This window comes from Phyllosticta citribraziliensis (assembly GCF_038025025.1).
Source record: "Phyllosticta citribraziliensis strain CPC 17464 chromosome Unknown J3D65scaffold_2, whole genome shotgun sequence".
Taxonomy (NCBI): domain Eukaryota; kingdom Fungi; phylum Ascomycota; class Dothideomycetes; order Botryosphaeriales; family Phyllostictaceae; genus Phyllosticta; species Phyllosticta citribraziliensis.
In genome coordinates this window covers 998,949-1,023,954 of record NW_027117339.1, presented here as the reverse complement: position 1 = coordinate 1,023,954, position 25,006 = coordinate 998,949, and the positions used below count along the sequence as shown (strand labels likewise).

Here is a 25,006-nt window from a genome sequence, read left to right as displayed (position 1 = left end):
CTCACTCAAAACTCAGATTGGAGGAGACGTTTGCCTACCTGCAGAGTGGTGCGAAAGTAAGATATGGTACTACTCGGGATGTATCCGTCTAGTAAATCAGTGGACGTCATACAAGCGTGCAGATGGAGCGAATGTCGAGCCGATCTTTCCCTCCAAGTCGCCACGTCCATGTGGATTTCCAAACTCTCCGACGTCACGCAAGCAGATGACACAGATCTCACCTCGCAAGCCGATGGTTCCAAGGGTCGGATGTCTTTGTGGTCAGGCTCACTTCAATTACACTTTGCCTTCTGCACCGTATATCCGGATCTACTCGAGACCTAAACTCTCGACTGGCCATGAATCAATTCGCAGACAATCCCAGCCCTGTGCCTAAACTCCTTTGAGCGCCAGTTGACAACGCCTTCTTTTCCTTGAATATCCACCTCAGTGTCCCCAGCTGTGATTCTATCTCGCTGCTCCAGGAGGCCCAGAAGCAGGCGGGGCACCCGGAGGACCTCCCATTCCTGGAGGCGCTTGAAAAGCGCTAGGCGGCGGCAAAGGGCTCCCGCCACTGGCGATAGGACCTCCGGGCGGAAATGGGAAGTTGGGTGGCATTCCCGGAGGCACAGCGCCTGGAGGTGGAGGAAAGGGCATGGCCTGCGCGGGCGAACCCGATGCGTTCGGCGGGAAGGGAGGGAAAGGCATCTGTCCAGGCGGCGGGGCGGCGCCAGGAGGCATGTTCGGAGGAGGGAAGGGCATGTTTGGGGGCATGCCACGGCCGCCAGCTAATTGAACAAGTCAATGCGGCGATCTTTGTATTGAAGAGACGAGACAGTAGGGACACTTACGAGCTCCTGGGGCGCCAACGAAAGGAGGAGGCATTCCACCTGAAATATGTTAGTGATTTACTAGGGTGGAAGCCTTTGGACTTGACAAACCCGGGGGGAATGGGAATGGCGGAGGCCCGAAACCGCCAGGCGCTCCTCCTAGAGGCTGGAACATGGGATTCTGCTGGCCTTCGGCAGCGTATGAGCTGGTGATGGAGTCGATGACGCTCTGCGCCTTTTCATGACCGATCTCTATCTTGTCATCAGCCCGCAGGTCCTTCGCAGGTCGAGGTGGTGGCGCGTACGTTGATAGTATTCAACAACGTTACGGAGATGGTTGCGGCCACTGTTGTGGGCTTTGCGCACGCTCATCGAGTCATGAGTGAGGTAGACATCGCAGTAATCGCCTTGACCAGTCGTGTTAGCATTTCATGCGGTCGATTGCGGTGATGCGGAGGTTCTGGAGCACCTACAAAAATGTGGATACGCAGTCAGTAAAGCTTCAGACGATTGCGGTTCAAGGGGAACTCATATTTGGGCATTGTCGCGACCCTTCTTGCGCCGGAACCAAGTTGTTTTGCGTCGTAAACGGTGGTGGTAACCTAGGTAGCTGAGGTGGAAACGACGACACGGTCGAGAGCTCGCGACGGGAACTGGAAGGTCGCGCCAGCGGAGCGGAATCATGGCCTAGTCCGAGGGTGGGGCGCCAAGCCTCTCCAGGCACCGCGGCTTCCTTCTCGGAATGTCAACCGGAGCTAAGTGGCGTAACCCCGGTCAGCCAGCCAGCCATTCCCCGAGCACATGCAACCGCGTCGGCCTCCCCAGCCTCCCCAACTCTCGACAACTCTCTCTCTGCAACGAGGGCCACTGCGGCAGAGCCTTCACCATGGCTCCAACCTTTTCCAAAGACTCCATCTGGAGGCAGATGAATTACACGCCTCCGCGAGGTCCGTGCAATCACAAGGACTCGTTGCTCTCGCCCAAATGTCCTTGTCTCCGGTTTATGCTGCACCCACTGAAGGTACGCGTCCGCCTTCCAGCATTCTCTCAATTTCTCTCGTACTCCAAGCTCTGGGGCCTCTCCTTGCGAAGCTACAATTATCCACGCGTCTGTGTCTTTAACTGCGTGCAAAATTAACAAACCAACTACACAGCTCTCATCGTCATTCACCTGCGACGGCTGCGACCACCATGCTTCTTTCCACAGCATGGCCAGTCCTGCTGATGATGCCATCATTGCTCGCTGGGAAACCGAAAACCAGGAACAACAGCAGCCAAACGCAATTGCAAACTCTCGACCGCGCAAACGACAGCGCCTCCTTGCCGCAGCTGTCGACCTCCACGCCCCGCGAGCCTCGAGCGACAACGTCAACAATCACAACCGTGCCCTCGAATTCGACGTCCATGACTCGAACCGTCGCCGAGCCCGCTCCGCCTCTCTCGCCTCCGAAGTGTCAGACGTTGCTGCCGCTGCTGTCGACGGACTCCACCTGTCGTCCAACAGCAGCCGGACGTGGGGCGAGAGGTTCAGCAGCTGGAGCTTTGGACGCGTGGAGCGTGAGCCTGAGAAGACCCCGCCGAAGAAGACGGTGGCCATCGCCTCCACGGTGGCTGCAAAAGCTCCGCAAGGAAGCAAAGGGAAACAAATTATTGTGCCCAAGCGCCCGATGGTCATGAAAAAGTCGAACCGTTCCAAGAGGGCGATCGAGAAATCAGGTGCGGCAGGGCCTAGTGGAAGCAGCACTTTGCTTGGAGACACTAATTCGGAGCCCATCTTGTTGTCAGACACGGAGCATCCGGATTAAGCGCCCGAAGCAGTGAGGGAAACAAGCCGATGGATTTGTGAATGGCTTGCGGCTACGACGACAATGGCTCAGGTGAATGATGGAAACAGTGAAATTGGTATCGTTGGGCGAAGGCTCTGGGCATCTAAGAAAAACACGAACAGGCTGACTGGAGGACTGAAATTGGGCCACACAGACAGGACGCGAAATGAAGATACGAAGACTGATTGGGATATTAAACGAGGATTGAAAGGTCAAAAAGGGAATAGGAAAGGTCGGCGAACAGGGGGAAAATGCTTTCGGAGAAAAAGGCGAGGAAACTCACGCTACGCGTTACTGTAATAGATACCCACATAGCATGCGCTATGAGATAAAGCAAAACAGATGTTAATTTTTCACAATCATACCGCGTGTTGTTTGGAGGTCGAGTTCTCAATAAAGTCCACATAACTCGACTGTGATCTGAGCTTCGCTTCCTCGGACCTCCACATTATTCTTTGAAATCTTCATCGCGTCCAAGGTTTCCGTTGGTGTCGTAAGTGGCACGCACAACAAGGGACTCGTGCGGACTTGGGGGCTTAACTCTCCCGAGCGTCTGGCCAAAGATGGCTTGGAGGGCGTCCATATGCTTCCTATGAGTTTCCTTTCCGTACCTAGGATGAATGCTCTGCATAGAAGTCTTGTCGCCATAGTACACTAAGCATCTTTCCTCCCTTTCAATCTCTTCACTCCCTCATCCGCATTTTGGACCCCCTCCTCAAAGCCAATCGCCTTGGCTAGGCTCTTCGCTTCATTGTACCACTTGCGTGCCTCCTTGATGCGTCCCTCCATCTCCGCAAACTCGCCCAGATTGTGCGTCGCCACGGCGCACGCCAGGTCGCACTCCTCATCACGCACCGGCGGCTTGATGTTGGCCGTCAACTCAATCGCCTTTTGCGCCCACAGGCGGCCCTGCTCGGTGCGCGAGGGCATAGCTTGCGCGGCAGCGGCCATGGCCGCGGCATTTGCGGCTTGTTCGTCGTGGTACTTTTTCTGCGCCGACGCTGCTTGGTTGATGTACTTCTGCTGGCTGGGCTCGGTGGTGGTGACTTCGAAGACGGGCGAGTTGTAGGCAGGGCCGGAGGGCGGACGCGTCTGAGCGAGTGAGATGGCGAGGTTGTTCATGAGGATTGCCGTGTGGCACGAGTCTTTGGGGGACAGGCGGATCGCTTGGAGGAAGAGCGGCGCCGCGAGGAAGTGTCGATCGCTGGCTTCATAGACATGGCCGAGCTCTGGAAGGACAGGTCAATCGTGTAATAAGAGTTAGGGGGATGGGGGCAGCCTACGCTCCATTTCGGCTCCTAATTCGTCGTCGCCGATCCAGTCGCCTTCGCCTACCTTGACGCCATCGCGCTGGCGCCGCATTTTCTCTCCAATGGCAATTGAAATGGCCGTCTGCAGATTTTCCTCGGCCTTGTTAAAGTCCTTGACGTACTGGTTCGAGTACAACTCGCCCAGCTTGGTGTGGATGCTCATGATGCGGATCAAGACCCTCGTCCGCTTGCCGTCGGTCCAATGCTTGTCGCCCAGCTTGTCCATCCACAAATAGCAGTCATTCTTGACCAGCTCCAGCATATCGATTGCGGACCGATGAGACGAGAGCTTGAGCTCGAAGAAGCCCGCCATCTGGATTCGGATGCCCAGCACCTCGTCGCTGAACGGGTCCATGCCGAGCTCATCGGCGAGGGCCAGCGCCTCGCGGTAATACCGAATGACCTCCTTTGGCTGGAAAGACGCCCTTCTGCTATAGTATATGGCTCGGCGGAGCTTCTTTGCCACCTCCTCTGGGTAATTGTGGTATGGCTTGACTTGGTGTTGCATGTACCAGAAGGGCAGCCATGCGAATACCCCCATGCAGCCCACGATAATGGCGGTCACCAGCACGAGCTGGAAGGGCGAGTCCCTCCATAGAGCCTTGTAGCCTTCGATAAAGGTCCTTCTCGAGGCATTGCGGCGGCCGACGCGGGTCAATTGTGGCGACTGTAGGCGCGGTCTCGTCTGGGTCGGAAGACTGGAAAATGTGCGAGCACCAATGCGGGGGGACTGACGCGCCGCAGGCGCTCGCGGAATTATCCTCAGCGGAATTCTGCAGGCCGCTCGGGCAAACATGGCGAGATTGGGGGAGCAGACGAAGCTCTGAGGTCGATGTTTTGTTCAGCCCTACGGCCAACGTGCCCGTCTCAAGCTCCAGACGCCGGCTTGGCCAAAGCGCGGGAATGACGGCATAGCTCCGCAATGTCTCTTGTTCAAACCGGACAACACCTTTCCTTTACGTTCATTGGCACATCAGAAACTGGGTCCACAATGTGCGGACGCTATGCACTCCATCAGGTTCATCCTTCCATCAAGTGGTTCTACCAATTTATGGCTAATGAGACTCACAGCGGCCTTCGGAGGTTCGGCGGGCGCTCGAGCAGACGCAGATGCCCTGTGAGGATGCGCCGGGAGATGACGAAGTGCGCCAGAGCTACAACTTCGCACCGGGCTACCATGGATTGGTCTATCGCGCTGATTCCTCCGCTATTGGCCCCGGACGTGAGCAGGACAAGGGCGACATGCAGCACCAAGAATCACCTGATGGCGACGCTCCTCCTGCCCAAGCAGGACAAGACACCCCCCAGGAAACAAAGTATATGCTGCAGGCAATGAAATGGGGTAAGGTGCTCCATTCCTCGCTTTGTTGCTTTTGGCTACGTCGGGTGCTTAAGGAGGCCCCGGCCTCATCATCTGGATCGTGGAGCACGGCCAGATGCGATGCGAGATATCGCGGAAAATCAATACCCTGGAATAAAGACAGTTTCGCTTAAACGCCCTGCCATCTGCCTGTCAAGGGATTGGCTAGAAACCCTGGTCACAAAGCTATCGAATGTGACGCTGTTCGGAAGTGTTGAGGAAGCTGACGGACTTGCTTGCAGGGCTCATTCCCTCGTGGACGAAGCGGAACCCAGACTACGGCTCAATGATGAAAACAATCAATTGTAGGGACGACAGCCTCATCGAGAACCGGGGGCTGTGGAACTCGATGAAACACCGCAAGAGATGCATCGTGGTTGCCCAAGGTTTCTACGAATGGCTCAAGAAGAACAATGGCAAGGAGAAGATACCGCACTTTGTGAAGCGCAAGGACGGTCAGCTGATGTGCTTTGCTGGACTGTGGGATTGCGTCAAATTTGAAGGTACAAGGTACTCTGCTGCGTCTGTCATGCGGCAACGTTACATCCACACTGGACAGCGCTAATCTGCACGTGCAGGATCGGAGCAAAAGCTCTACACCTACACCATCATCACGACCGACTCCAACAAGCAGCTCAAGTTCCTCCACGACCGGATGCCCGTCATCCTCGACAATGGTTCCGAAGCGCTCCGGACTTGGCTCGACCCGAACCGGAACGAGTGGACCAAGGAATTGCAGTCCCTCCTCAAACCTTATGACGGGGAACTCGAATGCTATGCGGTCAGCAAAGATGTGGGCAAGGTAGGCAATGATTCGCCGTCGTTTATCATCCCAATCGACAGCAAGGAGAACAAGAACAATATTGCCAATTTCTTTGGCAACCAAAAATCCCAGGGCAAAGGAGCCGACGAAAAGAAAAAGACTGTCGAATCGGACCAGATTGATGAGAGGGACAGCAAGGATGCCGACGCACAAGTCGAGACCCAGATCAAGGCAGAAGAGGCGAGCAGTCCGTTGGGAAAAATCAAGCATGGTGTCAAGCGGGAGCACGACGACGACGACGGCGGCGACTGCGGCGATAATGAAGGACCAGATGAAACGGAGAGTCGGCCGGCCCAAAAGACGGCCAAAACGAATATTCCGGTCAAGCAGGCAAAGCGGAAGGCGCAACCCAAGTCGTCACCAGGCAAGCCGAAAGCTGCCGAAGGAAGTAAGAAAATCACGTCCTTTTTTGGGAAGTGAAGACGGGCGGCAAAAAGAAGTAGCGGAACGACATTAAGCTTGCAGAGGCCCCACAGCGCCCGGTCCACAGGGTTCAGAAGAAGAGGGACGTTCTAGAAGGTGGGCTTGGCGCTTCGAGCGGAGGAAGAGGCAGTGCATGATAGTTGTGAGTTTTGCATCGTACGATCAGACCCGAAGGAAGGGAAATAGCTCTTGCTCCTTGGCTGTTCGGGCGAGAGATGGCCGGCAGCCAAGCAGACGTGCTGAGGAACGTGCACCGGTCATGACAGGGTCGGGACAGAAGTTGAGTGATGTTGGTAGCGAGGCATGAGCCAGGACGATGAGTTGGATTGGGTGTGACGGGGGCCGAGCGGCACAGCGAGATGGGGTCCGGTGTATATTGCGAGTCCCGGGCAGTTGGGAGGATGTCGTTGATGGCGAGGCACGAGCGCAGTCGAGGTGGGAGGTGAGTGGCCAGAAGCTCCGGGGCGGCATTGCTCCCTGCCCTGTGCAGTGTGGTGTTGACCTCAGTCAGCTGCAGCGCGGGCAGGGTTAGGTTGTGGTGGTGGTGACGACGATGGAGACTTGAAGGAGCGGAAGACGGGAAGCCGGAGCGGTGCGACTTTGCGCCCGCACTGTACTGTCCATCTGTCTGTACCTGGACCTGGCCCTGGCCCTGGACCTGCGGGATGCACCAGCACCACACGTCCATCACCACCACCTCACGGTCCGCAGGCGAGTCAGCACTCTTGTTGGATCGAGGCCGCACACCCAAGTCCGTCCCTCCCCGTCCCCGTCCTCGTCCTCGTCCTCGTCCTGGCCTTGTCCTTCCTTCGCTTCGCGAGCTGCTCCGCCGCCCAATCCAACACGCGACTCGAGCGCGTCAAACCGACCATGTCCAGCCCTGCCGCCACGATGTGAGCCGGAGCCATTGCAACGTCACAACTGCTATTTGTTGCCGCCGCGGCGCCGTCTGTTGCGTTGCGACTGGCCTCGAAAATTCACGTTGGTTCCCTTCTCCTTCAAACTGCCCCTCTCTTTTCGGTCTAGCCTCTCCCGTCATGTCGTCCATCTTCGAGCTCCTCGCCCAGAACCAACCATCTTTTCAGACTCACCAGGCCCTCATCGTCATTGGCCTGCAGAATGACTTTTGCTCTCCCACTGCCAAGTTGCCCGTCAGCAAGCCCGACGGCCTGCTGCACCGCATCAAAAAAATAATCCCCGCTTTCCGTGACCATGCAGGAAGCATCATCTGGGTGCGCACCGAGGCCGACCCAGCTCAGCCAGCGTCTGATGGTTCGGACGATGCGGATGCCGTCATCACAAGCGTCTCCGGCAAGCGGTCGAGCGGCCATGACGATGACGGTCCTGGCCTGACCGAGGCTGAGCTTCAGCCGTCAGACTTGCCCTTGCCACGCTCGCGCCGCTCACGACGTCGGCCTGCTGATCTTCTGCGACGCGTCACGGAACGCAATCGGGAAGACGAAATCGAGTCTCCCGTGGATCCGTCCTCGGAAGAAGAGCTGTTCCTTGCAAACGGCTCGGGCATCTGTCTTGCTGGCGGCCATGGAGCTGCCTTTGCCGACGATATTGCTTCAGAAGTCAGGTCCAGCGATATCATCGTCACCAAGCGCTGGTACTCGGCTCTCAGGGGTACAAATCTGCTTCTCACGCTGCGAACCCGCCTCATCACCGAGCTGTTCGTGTGTGGCTGCATCAGCAACATATCAGTCTACGCAACTGCTGCGGAAGCCGCTCGTCATGGAATCACCATCTACTTGATCGACGACTGTATTGGCTACCGGAAACTCGACAGGCACCAGGAGGCCATGAAGCGAATGGTGGAATACATGGGTGCTTATCTGATTTCGTTTGACGATGCGATGAAGAGGATCACTGGCAACAGCCAGGGGGAGATGAGTGACCAAAGTACGAGCAAAGACGGCGCCACTGCCGGCGATGACCATGACATTGGAGACATGCTGAAAAAGTTGAACATCAAGGACACTCCCGTATCCGGCAGCGCTTCCCAACACCAACCGGTCCAGCATGGTAGTTTGGATGAGTCAATCCTGGAGAGTCCTTTGGCAGAAAACCGCGAGGGCAAACCTCCACGAGTGCACAGAAACTCAGGCTCGACAAAGTCTCACGTTCGCATGCGCCGCCGGACCGACACAAGCAAATCTGAACAATCCTCGAGTTCGAAAAAACATGTCCAGGCATCTCCAGCAGCAAATTCAAATTCCGCCATCAGCTCATCTTCAAGTTCTCAAAACACATCGCCACGTACCTCAGCCCCGGGAGCCCCTTTTTCTACAACCCCACGCAACGACCGGCCGCCAGATACGGAGAACAGCGGTCCACCTCCCAGATCGCCTCTCCCGACGCAGCGGGTCCTTAAGGACGGAGAACGTCCCGTGAAGTCTAAAATTCCAGCTACGTTGCCAACCCTTGGCCCAGCTGACGCTATCGGAGAGGGGGATTCCCACCTTGTTCACGATTTCCTATCTGATGAGGTCAACGCGCCTGGCACGACTCGTCCTTTCAAGGAGTCAGTATTCGATAAGCTCTGCAACGAGGTCCGGTTTCAGAAAATGCTCCACGCCACTGGAGAGGTCCCGCGTCTTGTAGCTGTGCAAGGTGACGTTGGTCCGGATGGGTCAAAGCCCATCTATAGACATCCGTCGGACCAGAGCCTACCGCTTCTGCATTTCTCTCCTTCGGTCTTGCTCCTCCGCAAGCGTGTCGAGCAGCTGGTCCAGCATCCCATGAACCACGTTTTGATTCAATTCTACCGCCAGGGCGGTGATCACATCTCCGAACACTCAGACAAGACTCTGGACATTGTTCGGCGCTCAAGCATTGTCAATGTCAGTTTCGGCGCACAGCGAACCATGAGGCTTCGCACAAAACGGTCTGAAAACACAAATTCCGGTGGGGAGACGGTTACCAGCAACAGAGAAATTCAAAAGGTTGCCATGCCCCACAATTCTGCTTTGGTTATAGGACCTGCTACCAACAGTTGCTGGTTGCACGGTATTATGCCCGACAAGCGACCCTCGACTGAGAAGGTTTTGCCTGAAACGTTATACATGGGCATGCGTATCTCGCTTACTTTCCGTCATATTGGAACCTTTATCAGTCCCGACTCGCGCCTCATATGGGGCCAAGGAGCGTCATCCAAACAGAAGGCTGGCGCCACTCCCGTGATCAATGGGGACGAGAAAGCCACCGAGAGCATCATCCGGGCATTCAGTGCCGAAAACCAGCAAACGGGCGACAAGTTTGATTGGGACGCGACGTATGGCGCGGGCTTTGATGTGCTTCACTTCACAACCCCTCCTCCCGATCCCGATCCTCCAATCCTCTTTCTGTCGACGAGTGCTCCCATGAATCGTGCGGTACTTCTCTATCTGCATGAACTGGGAATGACGTACAGCACTGTCAAAGCTGGCTGTCCCACCAGTGACCTCAGTGCAGAGAGTTCCTCATACTTCCACCACTCACCTCCAGTCCTCTTCCGCGACAACGACACCTTTCACACTGAAGTCTCGGACACCATAAGCATCCTCGCTTACCTCGAGCGCTTTTATTTGCACAACCGTCGGGGCGAGTCCTCGTCGTCGCAAGACAGGAGCAACGCCGCTTTGTCGCAGCAATACCTCGGATCCGCCAACCACTTTTTCCGCGCCTGGGACCTTGGCGTCCAGTCTAAGTGGGAAATTCAGACAGCTGTAGACGATATCGGCAGCTGTTTGGCGCAAATCGAGACCCTGATTGTCGCTGGAAAGGAAAGGCGGGAGCGACAGCACCGCGACGCTCCTAGTGATGAGGAGGGCCAGTTGTGCTACCTGGTCGGAAGCAGCGTCAGTGCGCCTGATTGCGCCGTCTGGGCTTGCTACGACTGTGTGCGGGCAGATGATCGGTGGGATCGAGAGGGTTTCGTGGGGCTGGAGGCTTTCTGGAAGGCGTTGGGGACGAGGTTCGACGGCGACGGGGCAACGGTGTCGAGTCCCGGTAAGGTGGATGATGACGGTGATTCGAAGAAATTGGTTGCCGTCGACGACCCGCATGCGAAGAGTGGTGGTGCGAAGGAGAAGACAGATGCTGCCACGGCCTCTCTCTCTTCGCCTTCGCCCACTGCTTCGGCATCGCCATCCGCGTCGGCGTCTCCAGACAAGGCGAACAGAAAGGGGAAGGGGCGGAGAAAGTGACAATACCCAAGTCTATCTGTGGGTGGTAAATAGCAGCAGCTTTCTAGGCGCAGTGAATGGACGGGCGTTGTCATACCTTTTGACGCCCACTGTGATAGACTCGAATGAAAGAGAGAGAACAGATAACATGACCTTGCAAAGATGTGTTTCCATTCCTTCGTCTCCTAGCGCTACCAGATACAAGATACTTCCAGAAATCACAGGCGTGCAACGAGGAACTTCGCAAGAGGCGAATCAATGTCCCTTCCCGAGGACCTCTCCGGCGTGACCTCCTGGACCTACTGCGAAAGTTGGTAGAGCGCACACAACAGCGAACGACATACACACAGTACAACTTCTGAATGCATCAATGTACGATTCAACCTTTTCGGCTGGCTGGCTATCCACCGGCGCATCTGCTGGCCCACCTCTACGTCTTGCCCACCGCCCTCTTTACCAACCCACGCTTCGCTCTTCAAGCAATCAATCAATCCACCACAAGAGAGAGCAGTCGTCGTCTCAGTCATTACAGATATATAGCACATACACTCTTCCCGCCCAACAACAACACCGACAATAACAGTGAAGAAAAAAGATACCAGTCCCCGTAGATGGAAATAAAGGGTCTCGCGACAAGTGCCTTGCACCCGCAGAAGTGGAACAACCTCATGCTGCCACGTCGGCCCCGCTGCACATTTTTTCTTCTTCTTCCTCTTCTCGTGCTTTTACGCCGCCAGCCAGCCGTGCTGTTACGACGAGATACCCAGCCCCCTCGCCTCCTTCTCCTTCTCGTCGCTGGTCGCGCTCTCGCGCCGGCTGGGCCCCCGGCTGCTGCCCTCGAGCGCCTCCTGCTCGAGGAAGTTCTGCCACAGCTCGGCCAGGCTCTCCTTGTTCGCCTGCGCCGAGGCGGCGTGCGCCGAGCTGGTGTGCGAGGCGGCTGAAGATGTCGACGTCGTGTCGGCGGCTAGCAGGAGGTCGGTGTTGAGCGAGGGCGTCGAGGGGGTGCGGCGGAAGGGCGACAGCGGCACGCGCAGCGAGTTGGCGGCTGTGGCGGTGGATCCGGGGCGGGAGAGGCCGGCCGCTTCGCGTTGTTCTGTTGATAGGGCGTTAGTTGGTGCGAATAGGAGAAAGATGGGGATATGCATGTAGAATCAGGGTCGTGACTTACCGTCGTTCCACCCCAATAATGCAGCAATAAGCTGCAGCACCTGGAATTTCTTGGGGTCGCTCCGGTCCAAGGCGAGGAATTGCAGCAGGTGGTTCGTGACGATTTGCCGATCGACGTTGTCCTCCGGTCTGCCTTTGCGCAGTATGCGCAGCGCCTTCGTCAAGTGGTCGTTGAGGATGACGGCCTCGTGTCTGAGCTTGCCGATCAGGAGGTTCTTTTCCTTGACCTCTTTCTCAAACGGCAGCGCCCTCTCGAGCTCCTTTTGTGTCTTTTCTTGCTCCTCTTTGGCCTTCCTCGAAGCATCCTCCGCCGTTTGGAGTTGTGTGCGTAAGCTGTCGAGCTGGGTCTGGGAGTTTTCGACGATTTCGCGCAGTTCCTTCTTACGTGCTGTTTCCTGTCAGCGAGTCCTGCAACGACGCCAGATCCATTGTGAGGCTGACCATCTTGAATGTCCCGCAGCGCTCTCTGCAGTCCATCCACTGTCGAAGTTTGTGCGTCCCGGTCGCTGACTGTCCGGTCCAATGCGTCCTTCAATCCATTAACTTGCTCCTCCAATTCCGACACCTTGTCCTCCAGATTCTCCCGCAGTGATCTCTCCTCCATGGCCAGCACCTCCCAGTCTTGCATAGCTTGTTTTGCCGTCTCAAATTCTTCCCTTGCGTATGCCTCGCGCCGTATCAACTCGTCCCGCTCCTTGATCCAATTCTGCTGCGACAGGCTCGCCCGCCCCCTCAGCTCCTCTATCTCCTTGTCCTGCTCCTCCTTTTGCTTCCGGAGCCGCTTATTTTCCTCGTCCAGTGCGTCGGCTTCCTCGCGCTCCCGGCGGTTCTGCTCTTCCAAATCCTCAATCTGGGCGCGAGTCCGCTCGAGCTCCTCAGCATCGGCCCTCATGCGCTCCCCTAGCTGAGTCTTGATTGTATTAACCTTTCCCCGGAGATCCTTGTACTGGTTCTCTGCTTGCTCCTTGCCCACCTGTGTTTCGGTGAGCTGGGATTGCAGATCTGCCAACTCCGACTCATGCTTGCTTTGTATCGTCTCGAGCGATTTGCGCAATTGCGTCACTTCTTCTCGCAGCGTGTCGCGTTCTTTGGCCAGGGCATCAAGCCGGTCCGTCGTGTCGGCGTCCATGGTTGTCGAGGAGATTTCCGGGGGAGGGGTTTGCTTCGGCGGCGACGGCGGTGGAGCGGCAGAGGTGGTGTTTGTGCGTGCGGAGCCATTGCTCTGGGGCCGTGTGTCGGGATCTGCTTGATGGTCCTGCGCGTTCGCCTGTGTTTTGGGTCTCGCCTTTTTGTCCGGAGATGGCTTCTACAACTGCAATCAGCCCCGAGACTGGTTGTGGTGGTTTGAGGTTCCATCGTTGCGAAAGTACAGTACCTCTAACGAATGCACTGACTCCACGTCGTCGTCGGCTTCGGCGTCTTCAGCATCGCCCCCGGCGGCATTGCTGGTGGCACCGTTCACCTGGATGTCGGTGGCATTGTGCTCTGGTTTTGGGGCAGCCCCCTTCTTCTTGTTCTTCTTCTTTTTCGATTTTGGCGTGGTAGGAGCTGTATCGAAATATACGTCAGCTTTGCGCCGCAGGAACCCGGGCAATGGGTTGGTGCTTTCATGGGGAGCGAATCGAGACGGGCTGGGCAAGGTCAAGGGATGATCTGGGAACAACGCACCTGGTGGCAGCGACGGTGCCGTCTCTTGTGTGGGAGACATGTTCGCCTTCAGCAGGTCGCTCACGGAGGTGGAGGAGCTATGTCGCCCAAGGCCTACAGCGTACATTGGACTCTACCAGTGGCGTTTTAGCGCGCAGGTGTCCAGAGGACAGCTCCCGCGAGAGCAGCCTTGGCGCCCGCGACCCTTGCTGCTGCTGACGCAACACCAACCTTGGCGACGTGGGATGCCAGCCGAAGCCCTTCAATTTTTTATTTTTATTTTTTTTTTTTTGGAATCCGACCAGGCCTACACTCTTCTATTTCCAGACCACTCAGCCTTCCCAGAGTTCCAGAGAAGCTGTCCGCCTGAAGAAAAGACGGCATTGACTTCAAAGAGATGATTAGTTAGAAAACCCAACTCTCAGAGCAGGCTCCATGGCCTCGCGCCCTTTCTTTCCAGCCGTCTTTTAAGGTTGCGCAAGCTTTAAACCATGAGCACGTGGGGAACTTGTCCCTTCTTTGTCGCTTTCTGATCTTTTCTCCCAATCATCAGTGGGACGACTAGACCCTTCAACCAAACCACGCCACACCCTGAACACAGAGCTAAATTTGTCTCTCGACCCCATCCAAAATCCTCTCGTGAACCAAACCAACAGACAACCCAATTTAAAAGTTATACTCGTCTTCCAAGACCAAGCCCGAAAACACATCGTCATCCGCAGCCGCAGCCGCCGCCCCATCCAGCATGTCGTCCATACTCCCCAAGCCGTCTAAACCACCAGAGGGGTCTCCTAGTCCGTCAATACCGGTTGCTGTGCCCGTGGCTCCGAGGCCCAGCTCATCTGTGATGTCACCACCCGGTGCCACGGCTGCTGCTCCAGAAGCCTGTGCCCCGCTGGCAGCACTAGTGTCGCCCGTTGCTGACACTCCCATGCCCATGTCAACCCCGGTGGCAGTCATTTCGATTCCTTGCATAAGGCCTGCCGCTGGGAGGTGTTCGAGCTGCGGACCGGCAAGTTGTGCCTCGACACGACGATGGAGACGAACGGCTGCCTCAGCGAGGCCCGGGTCGGCCATGAGCGCTGCTGGATCGTCGAGTTCCTGCTTGAGCATCTCTCGCAGATTCAGAGTTGTGCGGGGTGGGTGGGGGGAAGGGACAGGGCAGCCGAGCCAGGAGACCGGAGTGCAGCTGTTGACGTGAAGAGGGGCACAGATCAGATTGACAGCCACATCAAGGGCCACGGCTCCAGTGCCGTTGGCTGTTTGGTTCTTGATCTCCTCAAGGATGGCTCGTAGGACCTTGCAAACGCCAACAATTTGCAGCGCAGAGAAGATTTGTCGGTGAGAATAGGGAGGGGGTGTAGGGTGAATGTCTGACTGGCCGTTCCAAACGACGAGGTTATGGAATGAAAATTTGATAGCGTGGCGGAAAGATCCACCCGAGTTTGCTATCCAAGCATCGATCTCGGGAGAGGAGCAGAAGGGCGTCCTTTCGTAATCGTGGCTGGAACCTATGATGTCGAGCAGCCCACTAATATCACTCCTAGACGGATGTCGATACTGAAGCTTCCTAAGGCAGTGTTCAAGTCGCCGTGCTACCATCGAGACAATGGAGCTGTGGATCGCTTGCGCATCGCCTGATATTGAGTTAGGGCGGATGAGTCGGGAGAGTATTTGAATGGTAAAATCGATTTCTTTCGGCGTCTGCTCAAGCGCGTGCGATGTCATCCAGGTAAAGGCGCCGACAAGCGAAGGGAGTAGGAAGGTTTCGAGAAGGACTATACTTGATGAGCTTTCAAGTCATTCGAAACAAAGAATCAAACTTACACTCCAGGCCAGACTTGACGTCGTCGATGCTGACAGCATCCACCGAGCATGCATATATAGTTCCGCTGAAAATTGTTGGGACCAGGAGGTAGAAATCCTGCGGCCTGCAGCTCTTCAGGAGATCGTCGCTGATTCCGTCGGATCCATACAGACCTCGTACCCAACCATCCAGATACTTCTTTTGCTCTTCACTGAGCTCTTCTATCACAAGGCTCACATGACCTCGTTCGATTAGCTGGGCGATGAATGACCCGTCTTCGACTCCTAGATCGACACTTTTGAGGTCATGGCGCAGGACGAATGCTTGGATCAGTAGCAAGACGGCGCCAAATTCGTCATACACTGGCTGGTATTCGCCTGTGATTAAGACAAGTCAGCCCAAGACCCGACCGTTTCCTGTGGCGACCTTACTTTGCTCCTCTTCGTGCTTCCATGAATCAAGAAGCTGACATAGAGGCTGCAGTATACTCGCTGGTGATGTGTACTGCAGCATTACGTCTAGAGAGCGAGGTTTCCGTGACAATGCATTGCATATTGTCTTGAGCGAAACAGTATCTCGGGCCATGCAAAGGTTTCTTATCACCTGCGCGTTCGGATTAGCGCTTTCACGACGAGACCTGAGCTGCGGTCAACCTACCTCAGTCATGGCGGCCACAATGGTTCCCGCATTCCCATCCATACCTTCCATCTCATTGAGGTACTCTTCTACGCGCTCAAAATTATTCGAACACTGTGCCACTAGATTTTCTTTAACGTGCTTCTCAGAGACACCATTCATGGGTGTTTCTCCGAGAAGGCGTTCAATGCTGGCTTCGGGTATGAGCTGGTGGAGGGCGCACGCAAAAAGAAAGTCCTGACGAACATCTGAGAATGCGCTATTGACGCTTACCCCGTCCCCGAAGGCTTGAGAGAAGGAAGGAAACGCATTTCTATCAATGTGGTTGAGAGCTTGAGTAATGCACAGCTCTGGTGTCAAAGGCGGGAACATTGACCCGGCGAGAACCGTTAGGAGAGTCGGAACTTTGTTTACGAGAAACGACCGAAAGTTGAATAGGGTTTCGTTTGTCTCGCTCCTGTAAGCCGAATTGGAATTGGCAGCAAGGACATCAAAAGAGGCAGTGATGAGGTCAATTGCCAAAGACTGGATATCGCCCTTGTATCGAGCCTGCAGATAGTTGAGGATCATATGGTCGTCGGTCAGAGGACGGGCGGAGAGCTAAAAATGTCAGCTTTTATGCACAACTTGTGAAAGGTACGTACCAAGGAGTTGACGAAGACGTAGAGGCCGGCTCTGGTGTTGATCACAGGAAGATCCATTACCGTCTCAAGCTGGAGCACCGCGACGTCGAGGCCGTTGTGGGCAGATCCATCATCTACAGCGTTGGCGGCATGGTCAGACAGAGAGTATTGCTTTTGTAGCATTCCCAATCTATCAGCCAATTGCAGAGACGACTGGCTGAGATGCGGCATGAACGCCGTGATCGACTCGGACAACGCCTTTGAAACCCCTGCAAAACAAGTAAAAATGATTAGTGTCTCGCTTCGTGAACCGATCTTGCATATGAGAGTGCCTGGGCCTACATCTTGGACAGGCTTTTTCTAGAACTCCGGCAATCTTCGGGTGTTCCAGTACAGCGATCACAAGCAGTCCAAGGCTCATGATGGTGGTTGTGCGGTGGCCTTGGGTTCCTTCTGCAATTGAATTGATGACCGACTCGGCGGCTTGCGTTGAGCTCATGGTAGACATCCACTTGGTCAAGAGTGCCAGGGTCTTTTGGGCTTCGGAGACTTTTTTCGGTCTTTCATTGATCATGTACGTTCTTGACAATCTGGCAAAGACGAGTTCTTCGAGTCCTGGCGAGACATAGGATGGTGGAGGCTTCACATTCCATGCTTTCGGCTGGGATCTGTCGGTAGCCGTGTTTGCCTCTCTCGCATGGCGGAACAGGGCTTCCAAAACCTGTGGAGGGTCTAAAAGATCCAATGCCAGCGACCTCTCGAGGTAGACGACCACCAAAGGGTCAAAGTAGAATTCGGAGAGAGTCTTGGGTCGAAGCAGGGCCTCTGAAAGCGCAGCGCCGTCCTTGGGAATCCTTCCTTGCAGATCGCGTGCAAGTCTGTCGTAGTCGTCGGTGGCAAGGCGCTTCCTCAGGCAACCATCGATGAAGATATCCCAAGTGTATTTGACTTTGGTCATGGTGAGGGAGGTGTTGATGACAAGCGTGCTGCGATGTCCGAGAGAGAAGAAGAATGGATGCCGCGGGACTGAATTGAGCAACCGCCTCACATGGCGATCTTGGTTGGCATGTGCTTTCTTTTGGGCGTGGAGGTTGGAAAACAAGTGTAGTGGCTCTTGGTTGGTGTGTGGCTCAGGTAGGCCGGGTTGTGGGGCGGAGCGGCTTTCACGCTTCAGGGAGGGAAGCGGCCCGCAGGGTTCGGTTCAGCGAATCAGGGCTCTTAGTAAGCGCGGACGATGACGGAATTCCCCCCTGCTTCGGTTGTCTGGCGTGCTGCACGCGGGTCATGTCCAGGGCACCACACTCACTCGTACACTGAACAATTAAGTAAGGAAGCAGAAGAAAATTGCCGAATAGATTACAGAGACCATCTGATCGTGACTTTTGAGTGATGCATGCCGAGTGATATCATGGTGGTGTGCCGCGTCCCTATGTACCTCCGCTGCGCGGCATCAGAAGGAAGGCACCTGGGTGCCTGAGGTGGTGCTCCCCGACTCCCTGCTCGCGACGCCATGCTTAATCTCCAATCCCGCTTCCCCAGCAAAAGCTCAATCATCAAACAAACATCATAACGGCGCAATGTTATCCCCAGGCTCATCCATCGCCTCTGGGGCGCGTGGGCCAACCATCCAGTCCTCCATCATTAGCCATTCGCTCCAGGTTCTCTCGGCGCTCTCAATCTCTTCCAATTGAACGTTTTGGAGCGGCTTCATAAAAGGTACCGTTTCGTGGGGAGACATGTCATATTGGTATTTGACTTTGGCCCAGCCAACGCTCTTAGCGGCGAAGAGATAGTTGCGGCGCTCGCATTCCTGGATTGGGCCAATGCCCTTTCGCCAGTCGTCGCCGAAGAATCCGTGGAGGACGCCGTCGCGGTCAAAACCAGTAACCACAAGACGGCGGATAAATGGCACCAGAGAAACCCACGCGGGAGCGCCGGGTCTCGGCGCGTGGGCGGACGCATGTCTAGACCAGCTAGCGGCGGGATAGGCTGTCGGGCCGGTGCCGGGAGGAGCAATGCTCATGGAGGCCATGACTGGATTCGCAGACCATTGGAAAGGGAGACAAATGTTGACGAGGGCAGCGACGGCCTGGACGGAGCCGTCATGCTGGGCGTGGTCGAGAAAGTAGCGCTGGCAGCTCTGATAGGCCGGATGCCACTCGAATATGTCGAACTGCGGATCGCCAATCATGGCTCTTCGCGGGCCTTCGGAGGGCGGGCCAGAGTTGGAAAAAGGAACAGAGCGCGAGGACGAGGCATTTGGAAAGCCGTTGGAAACGTTGGGGTAGGCCATGGGCGGGCACGGCGTCAGGAGGCGCAATGGGAACGACGAAGCCGGCGTCTGGGTCGCGCGCCCCAACGGCTGGCGGGAGGGAGCAGAGGAGAGAGCTCGTGGTGGCAGAAATGAAGAATATTGAGATGGAGGCGCCGGTAGATTGGGGGAGCAGGGAGCAGCGGGAGCTTAAGCAAGGTGGACTGGCATCAGGGCGCCGAGGCGGTGGAGAAGAGAAATGATGCGATGAATGAAATCCAAGGAAGTACCTCAGTTGAGATGGGGATGGATGGCAGCCTTCGCTAGCGCAAGTGTTGGCGCTGGGCCTCTTGTTATTTATTTTTCTGTCTGGACAATGTAAATTGCAAGCTTCGGCGGACGCGCAGCAGACGCGCCAGGACTAGGACGACAGGAGCTGGAGCAGAGCAGCCGCCGACAGCAGACGCATTGCTTCTTTTGGAAGCGGACGGGAGCAGGGAACCACGGCGTGAAGCCATCTGATGTGTGCTGCTCCCGTACCGTCAGGGTCGTGTGGCCCTGGGCTGGCCATGACTAAGGGCGGTCGAAGAAGCTGAAGCCAACCTGCCCTGGCACGACAGCCGCCAGCAGCGCCGCGGCCATGTCGACGGACGGGCCCAGCTGTTGGCGTGAGGTGCGTTCCTTTTTCCAAGCCTCTCAATTTGGCGCGCGACATGAGGCTGTAGCAGTCGGGACCATGTACGCGCAGCGCAGCGCAGCGCAGCGCAGCGCAGGGCAGCAATGCGCTGCGGCAAGACACCATGCCGTGCATGTCAGCCCAGCCCAGACAGCCTGGTCCGGTCCAGCGGAGTCCACCCAGTCCAACGTCGGCCATGTCGGATGGTGTTGAGTGCAGTGGGTGGCTGTCTCGTGTAGAACCAACAACACCCAGGCAACAGAGCGGGCCCATTCTGACAAAAATGTCGACGCCGACTGGAATCGCAATATCCAACTTGCATGGGGCGCTTCACCTCAGTGCAGACGTCCATCAGTTGCAGTTCAGCTGCAAGGCGCAACTGATTGAAGATCGCCCTGCACCGTAAGCTGAGATCAGTGCCCGGGCGCCCGCCCGTCGCCGTGCCCGCGGGATTGGGTCGCCGGTGTCGTCATCGCCAGGAGCCTTAACTTTCCATCAGATGCCTGGTGCTTCCCTCTGTTCCTGTCCTGCCCTGACCTCCACCCTTACCCCGCCATCCACTGCTTCACTTCATCTCTTCTTGCCCAAATCAACCTCAATTTCCCCCATTGCACTCACAATGGCCTTCTCACTGGGAACCCGCGTCAAGGTCTGTTGCCTTTCGCCGCGCAGCCTTGGGCGCTCGTGTCTGTTCCAGCTAACCACCTGCCCGTCAGCTTGCCAACGGCCTCACCATGCCGCAGATCCACCTGGGCGTCTACATGACCCAGGGCAAAGAAACCTTCAACGCCGTGCAATATGCGCTCGAGGTAATCCACTGCTCTACTTAGTACCCGCCCCATGTACCCGGATACCACGTAGCACGCCTGGCGCCATCCGTGGCTCGCCAAACCCTGCCTGAGGTTCCAAGAATACATTGTCCGCCTCCATCTTACCCACCCACACCTCAATGGACCCTCGGACAAGAGCTTGGCCACGTGCGCCAAACGACGCACATGCCCCCCGAAACCTCAGCCTCATTCTTTGATTATCACCCAGCTGATGGAACTCCCAGGCCGGCTATCGTGCGTACGTCTCCCCAATCATCATGTTCTATTCCAGACTTGCACCGATAATGACGCCCGTTCCGAGTCAAAAGTATCGACTCGGCTCAAATGTACCACAATGAGCGCGAGAGTGGGCAAGCCATCAAAGCTTTCCTCCAAAGCGCTAACAACAAGGATGCTCTGAAGAGGGAGGACATTCACTTCACCACCAAGCTCGCGTCCAATGGATCTTATGACGCAGCGAGGAAGGCCATCAAGCAGTCGCTCAAGGCTTGCGACCTTGGCTACATTGATCTTTTCCTGTTGCACAGCCCCTACGGAGGCAAAAAGGCACGTCTCGAGTCGTGGAGAGCTGTCGAGGACGCCATTCAAGACGGAGAGGTTAAGACTGGGGGTGTGAGCAACTACGGCGTCAAGCACCTTCAGGAGCTGCTCGACTCTAGCCCTCGGGTTCGGCCTGCTGTCAACCAGGTAGGTCCGTGGCTGTTTTTACCGGGCGAGACATTGCTGACAGTCAATAAGATTGAGGTGCATCCTTTCAACACGCGGACAGACATTACTTCGTTCTGCCAGCAGAATGGCATCATTGTCGAGGCGTACGCCCCCTTGGTGCGCGCTCTGAGGATGAAACACCCAACCATTGTCTCCTTTTCAAAGAAGTACAATTGCACTCCGGCGCAGCTGCTCGTACGTTGGAGTTTGCAGCATGGCTACGTTCCACTGCCAAAGAGCGTCTCAAGGGAGCGTATTGTCGAAAACGCCGACATTGGGGGCTTTGAAATCAGCGAGAAGGACATGGAGAAGCTCGATGGCTTGGACGAGTATCTGGTGACAGGTGAGTGATGTCGGCCCCTTTGACACTGCCAAAAAAACAAAAAAAATGGACAGAGTTGGAGACCGTGCCATGATTGGGGACCACCCCAGGATCCCCCACGCTCTCCCCGGACGCGGCCCGGACATGTGTTCGCGGCTCGAACAAAGCTGCCGCCAGCCAAAGGCTATATTCCAACAGGCTGGACATGCAAGGCGAAAAATTGAACAGGTCATGCCGTTCAACGCCGGGTGTCGGCAAGCGGGGAGAAGGGCAGTGGACGCGGCTCCAAGTCCTATCTATCGATGGTGGCATTTCCGCGGTTTGCGTAATTGCGCTGACAGAAGGTTGCGAGTGCAGACTGGGATCCGACGGACTGTGCATGAAGATATTGGGGTGACATGATGGGCGCTGCGGAGGAGGAGTTGCGGAGGAAAGCTGGGCGGGCTCAGGTCGACTGGCGGCCGCTACCGGAGTGTGGCGTGAAGCAAGGTCCCTGGAGCGACAGGGGTTGAGATAATCTACGACCAATGAGGCTATAGAGGCAGGCAATCCATTGGCTGGAGATGATCTATATCCTGGAAGCGAACGGAAAAAAAAGTTGACGACGGACGACGTGGGATGCGCTGGATGCACCTTGGGGGATGGATGCGCGGAGATGCAACGGCGTCGCCTGGCATGGCAGAGCATACCTACATGTACCTAGCAGAATTTTCTGCAGTGGCGGCTCGCGTGATGTTCGGTCGCAGCGAGCCCCTGTGCCCGGGAGAGATCCGCTCCTGTTGCGCGCCTCGACACGCAGCGAGCAAAGTGTAACGTAAACAGAGCCTCCGCAAAACGGCTGTCCTGACGGCCGATGACGGTCAGAAATGAACAGCAGAATTCCAGGGACCAATCGTCGCCCATTGCCTTATCTGCGACGCTCGAGCTGGGCGAAGCTGTCCCTCTCGTCCCGCATCTGATCCAGCCGTCCTGATCGAGCCTTGGGCCAAGGCAGCATGCACGCCAGCCAATGGCACCACCCCGCCGCCGGCTGCTGCTCCCCTCTATCATCGACGGACCCGGCATCCTCTCCCACGCTACCCACGCGCCCAAGGCTGCCCTGTGACGTGCGACTACGCAGGGTTGAGCTCTGCCCTCCGTGTCCCGAGCTCAAGCTACCGCCTTCATAAATATCAACCGCGTCTTTCCTCTCTCTGGCCACCGGCCGCCCTCAATACATCCATCGCTCAACTCGATTCCACTCCCACCAACCCGCCACAATGTCCAACCTTCCCCACGAGCCCGAGTTCTTCCAGGCCTACAACGGTACGCCCTGTTTTCCACGCTTGGTTGCCCCCCGCCATGTCACATGTCTAACGCATTCCAATTGCAGAGCTGGCCTCGACCCTCCAGAACTCGACCCTGTTCGAGAAGAACCCCGAGTACAAGACGGCCCTCAAGGTCGCCTCCATCCCCGAGCGCGTCATCCAGTTCCGTGTCGTCTGGGAGAACGACAAGGGCGAGGTTGAGGTCAACCGCGGTTACCGCGTCCAGTTCAACTCGGCCCTTGGCCCCTACAAGGGTGGTCTCCGTTTCCACCCCAGCGTCAACCTTTCCATCCTCAAGTTCTTGGGTTTCGAGCAAATCTTCAAGAATGCTCTCACTGGCCGTAAGTGATCCGTCCGAGTTCTCAAGTCACATATGGACCCTGATGGCTAACTTTATTTCAGTGAACATGGGTGGTGGCAAGGGTGGTTGCGACTTTGACCCCAAGGGCAAGTCTGACGCCGAGATCCGCCGCTTCTGCCAGTCCTTCATGCGCGAGCTCCAGAGGCACATTGGTGCCGACACTGATGTCCCTGCTGGTGACATTGGCGTTGGTGGCCGCGAGGTTGGCTACATGTTCGGTGCCTACAAGCAGGCCCGCAACAAGTGGGAGGGTATCCTTACCGGCAAGGGTGGCTCCTGGGGTGGCTCGCTCATCCGTCCCGAGGCCACTGGTTACGGTCTCGTCTACTACGTCGAGCACATGATCAACTATGCCTCTGGTGGCAAGGAGTCGTTCAAGGGCAAGCGCGTTGCTCTCTCCGGCTCCGGTAACGTTGCCCAGTACGCCGCCCTGAAGGTCATTGAGCTCGGTGGTACCGTCGTCTCTCTCTCCGACTCCAAGGGTGCTCTGATTGCCAACGACGCCGCTGGCTTCACCCCCGAGGTCATTGAGGAAATTGCCAACATCAAGCTTGAGCGCAAGCCCCTGACCGCCTTCTCCAACCCTGCCTACAAGTACATTGACGGCGCCCGCCCCTGGATCCACGTCGGCAACGTCGACATCGCTCTTCCCTCGGCTACCCAGAACGAGGTCTCCGGCGAGGAGGCTCAGTTCCTCATTGCCCACGGCTGCAAGTTCATTGCCGAGGGCTCCAACATGGGCTGCACCCAGGAGGCCATTGACGCCTTCGAGGCGCACCGCAAGGCCAACAAGGCCACTGCCATCTGGTACGCCCCTGGCAAGGCTGCCAACGCTGGTGGTGTCGCCGTCTCTGGTCTCGAGATGGCCCAGAACAGCCAGCGCGAGAAGTGGACCTCGGAGGAGGTTGACAACAAGCTCAAGGGCATCATGAAGAACTGCTTCGACAACTGCCTCCAGACCGCCAAGGAGTACATTCCCTACGGCGAGGGCGAATTCCCCAGCTTGGTCGGTGGTGCCAACATTGCTGGTTTCACCAAGGTCGCTGCGGCCATGCGCGACCACGGTGACTGGTTCTAAATTGGACGTCGTCTACAAACCAATCCAACCACTTTGACGATACCACTTAGACTTCCAGGCTGATGTTGAGTTGTGAGCCTGCGCCGGCTCGTCCAGCTCATCCGCGGCTACTTCTTCATGAGAAAAAGGACAACTTTTTTGTTTTACGGCGGCATTTCCCACATTTGGATGGTCTTTCAAAAAGCGGGCTTTTTTTTGTATATATATCCCAGCATGATTTGAACATGAAATGAACATTAACGATGAACAAATCACTACCCCACATTCTGACCATTTGTTTCTGAGAGCGAGCGATGCAACGCACAGCTCAGCTTCTCAAGTGAGCCAGGGGCAAATAGGAAACCCCGTAGGCCAATTCGCCCCCTGACGCTTCCCGTCTTCTTCCGGCCTTTTCATTCCATTACCAACCGTTGAGCTCGAGGCCCGCTTTGCGTAACAGTTGAGTGCCAGAAGCTAGCATCCAGCCAACCCCATGTCACGAAAAAGAAAACACCAGGACATCGGAAGGGGATGTGCTCCCTACCTACCAGCGTCGCCTCCGAGCGGCGAACGGCGGGGGGGCGTCGGGTGGGAACGGGTCGGAGCGCCTCGGGGCCGCGGTCGGCGCCGGCCATGGCCACGGGCTCGGGTGGCTTGCTTGGTTGCCCTGGTTCGTGTCGAGTCGGCCAGGGCCCAGGGGGCATCCGACAGGTCGGCAAGTCGGCGATTCGCGTGGGTGAGCACGGCCCGCCGCCGACTATTTTTTCTTGTCTGCCGTCCTTGCTCTGAAAGCGCAACGACTACCTGCCAACAACAACACAACAACACAACATGGACAACCTCAAAATTTCGCACACGACCGTCGGCACCCGTCGTTGATCAGGATGCTTTCAT

The 25,006-nt window shown here is 56.4% G+C and overlaps 12 protein-coding genes across 12 annotated transcripts; 5 read left to right on the top strand and 7 right to left on the bottom strand.

Moving 5' to 3' along the window:
* Positions 1-98: 98 nt before the first annotated feature.
* J3D65DRAFT_613294 (U1 zinc finger-domain-containing protein) lies at positions 99-1,597 on the bottom strand. The gene is made up of 6 exons (XM_066799105.1): positions 1,340-1,597; positions 1,284-1,287; positions 1,115-1,216; positions 921-1,061; positions 831-869; positions 99-767 (listed from the first exon to the last, which is right to left on the bottom strand). The coding sequence occupies exons 1-6, from the start codon at positions 1,349-1,351 to the stop codon at positions 448-450; spliced, it is 618 nt and encodes a 205-aa protein (XP_066658590.1). The 5' UTR covers positions 1,352-1,597; the 3' UTR covers positions 99-447.
* A 27-nt stretch (positions 1,598-1,624) lies between these two features.
* J3D65DRAFT_613289 (uncharacterized protein) lies at positions 1,625-2,979 on the top strand. The gene is made up of 3 exons (XM_066799104.1): positions 1,625-1,830; positions 1,964-2,525; positions 2,595-2,979. The coding sequence occupies exons 1-3, from the start codon at positions 1,696-1,698 to the stop codon at positions 2,612-2,614; spliced, it is 717 nt and encodes a 238-aa protein (XP_066658589.1). The 5' UTR covers positions 1,625-1,695; the 3' UTR covers positions 2,615-2,979.
* On the bottom strand, positions 2,849-5,111 carry J3D65DRAFT_613286 (uncharacterized protein). Its single transcript, XM_066799103.1, has 2 exons — positions 3,919-5,111; positions 2,849-3,864 (listed from the first exon to the last, which is right to left on the bottom strand). The coding sequence occupies exons 1-2, from the start codon at positions 4,739-4,741 to the stop codon at positions 3,290-3,292; spliced, it is 1,398 nt and encodes a 465-aa protein (XP_066658588.1). The 5' UTR covers positions 4,742-5,111; the 3' UTR covers positions 2,849-3,289.
* Positions 4,937-6,548, top strand: J3D65DRAFT_548352 (uncharacterized protein; the record flags this gene model as incomplete). The annotated part of the gene is made up of 4 exons (XM_066796905.1): positions 4,937-4,963; positions 5,017-5,287; positions 5,548-5,808; positions 5,884-6,548. 4 exons carry the CDS (start codon positions 4,937-4,939, stop codon positions 6,546-6,548), a joined length of 1,224 nt encoding a protein of 407 aa, XP_066658587.1.
* A 37-nt stretch (positions 6,549-6,585) lies between these two features.
* J3D65DRAFT_208863 (uncharacterized protein) lies at positions 6,586-7,526 on the bottom strand. Its single transcript, XM_066794483.1, has one exon. The coding sequence runs from the start codon at positions 7,237-7,239 to the stop codon at positions 6,622-6,624; it is 618 nt and encodes a 205-aa protein (XP_066658586.1). The 5' UTR covers positions 7,240-7,526; the 3' UTR covers positions 6,586-6,621.
* Positions 7,527-7,588: 62 nt separating this feature from the next.
* On the top strand, positions 7,589-10,120 carry J3D65DRAFT_527104 (uncharacterized protein; the record flags this gene model as incomplete). The annotated part of the gene is made up of 1 exon (XM_066796650.1): positions 7,589-10,120. A coding segment is annotated over one exon (2,532 nt), but the record flags the coding sequence as incomplete, so codon positions are not given.
* Positions 10,121-11,000: 880 nt separating this feature from the next.
* On the bottom strand, positions 11,001-13,676 carry J3D65DRAFT_613273 (putative Golgi matrix protein). The gene is made up of 5 exons (XM_066799102.1): positions 13,556-13,676; positions 13,263-13,435; positions 12,329-13,193; positions 11,889-12,275; positions 11,001-11,813 (listed from the first exon to the last, which is right to left on the bottom strand). The coding sequence occupies exons 1-5, from the start codon at positions 13,659-13,661 to the stop codon at positions 11,470-11,472; spliced, it is 1,875 nt and encodes a 624-aa protein (XP_066658584.1). The 5' UTR covers positions 13,662-13,676; the 3' UTR covers positions 11,001-11,469.
* A 524-nt stretch (positions 13,677-14,200) lies between these two features.
* Positions 14,201-17,558, bottom strand: J3D65DRAFT_547122 (mediator of RNA polymerase-like protein II transcription subunit 5; the record flags this gene model as incomplete). Its single annotated transcript, XM_066796850.1, has 6 exons — positions 14,201-15,312; positions 15,362-15,718; positions 15,752-15,944; positions 15,999-16,577; positions 16,622-16,869; positions 16,943-17,558. The coding sequence occupies 6 exons, from the start codon at positions 17,556-17,558 to the stop codon at positions 14,201-14,203; spliced, it is 3,105 nt and encodes a 1,034-aa protein (XP_066658583.1).
* A 388-nt stretch (positions 17,559-17,946) lies between these two features.
* On the bottom strand, positions 17,947-19,164 carry J3D65DRAFT_613270 (uncharacterized protein). Its single transcript, XM_066799101.1, has one exon. It carries the CDS (start codon positions 18,891-18,893, stop codon positions 18,165-18,167), a length of 729 nt encoding a protein of 242 aa, XP_066658582.1. The 5' UTR covers positions 18,894-19,164; the 3' UTR covers positions 17,947-18,164.
* On the bottom strand, positions 19,084-20,037 carry J3D65DRAFT_208575 (uncharacterized protein). Its single transcript, XM_066794482.1, has one exon. It carries the CDS (start codon positions 19,798-19,800, stop codon positions 19,273-19,275), a length of 528 nt encoding a protein of 175 aa, XP_066658581.1. The 5' UTR covers positions 19,801-20,037; the 3' UTR covers positions 19,084-19,272.
* J3D65DRAFT_613265 (NADP-dependent oxidoreductase domain-containing protein) lies at positions 19,839-22,229 on the top strand. Its single transcript, XM_066799100.1, has 5 exons — positions 19,839-20,336; positions 20,582-20,595; positions 20,666-21,044; positions 21,096-21,408; positions 21,745-22,229. The coding sequence occupies exons 1-5, from the start codon at positions 20,262-20,264 to the stop codon at positions 21,768-21,770; spliced, it is 807 nt and encodes a 268-aa protein (XP_066658580.1). The 5' UTR covers positions 19,839-20,261; the 3' UTR covers positions 21,771-22,229.
* J3D65DRAFT_613257 (Glutamate/Leucine/Phenylalanine/Valine dehydrogenase-domain-containing protein) lies at positions 22,230-24,384 on the top strand. The gene is made up of 3 exons (XM_066799099.1): positions 22,230-22,692; positions 22,760-23,035; positions 23,097-24,384. The coding sequence occupies exons 1-3, from the start codon at positions 22,647-22,649 to the stop codon at positions 24,131-24,133; spliced, it is 1,359 nt and encodes a 452-aa protein (XP_066658579.1). The 5' UTR covers positions 22,230-22,646; the 3' UTR covers positions 24,134-24,384.
* The last annotated feature ends 622 nt before the right edge of the window (positions 24,385-25,006 follow it).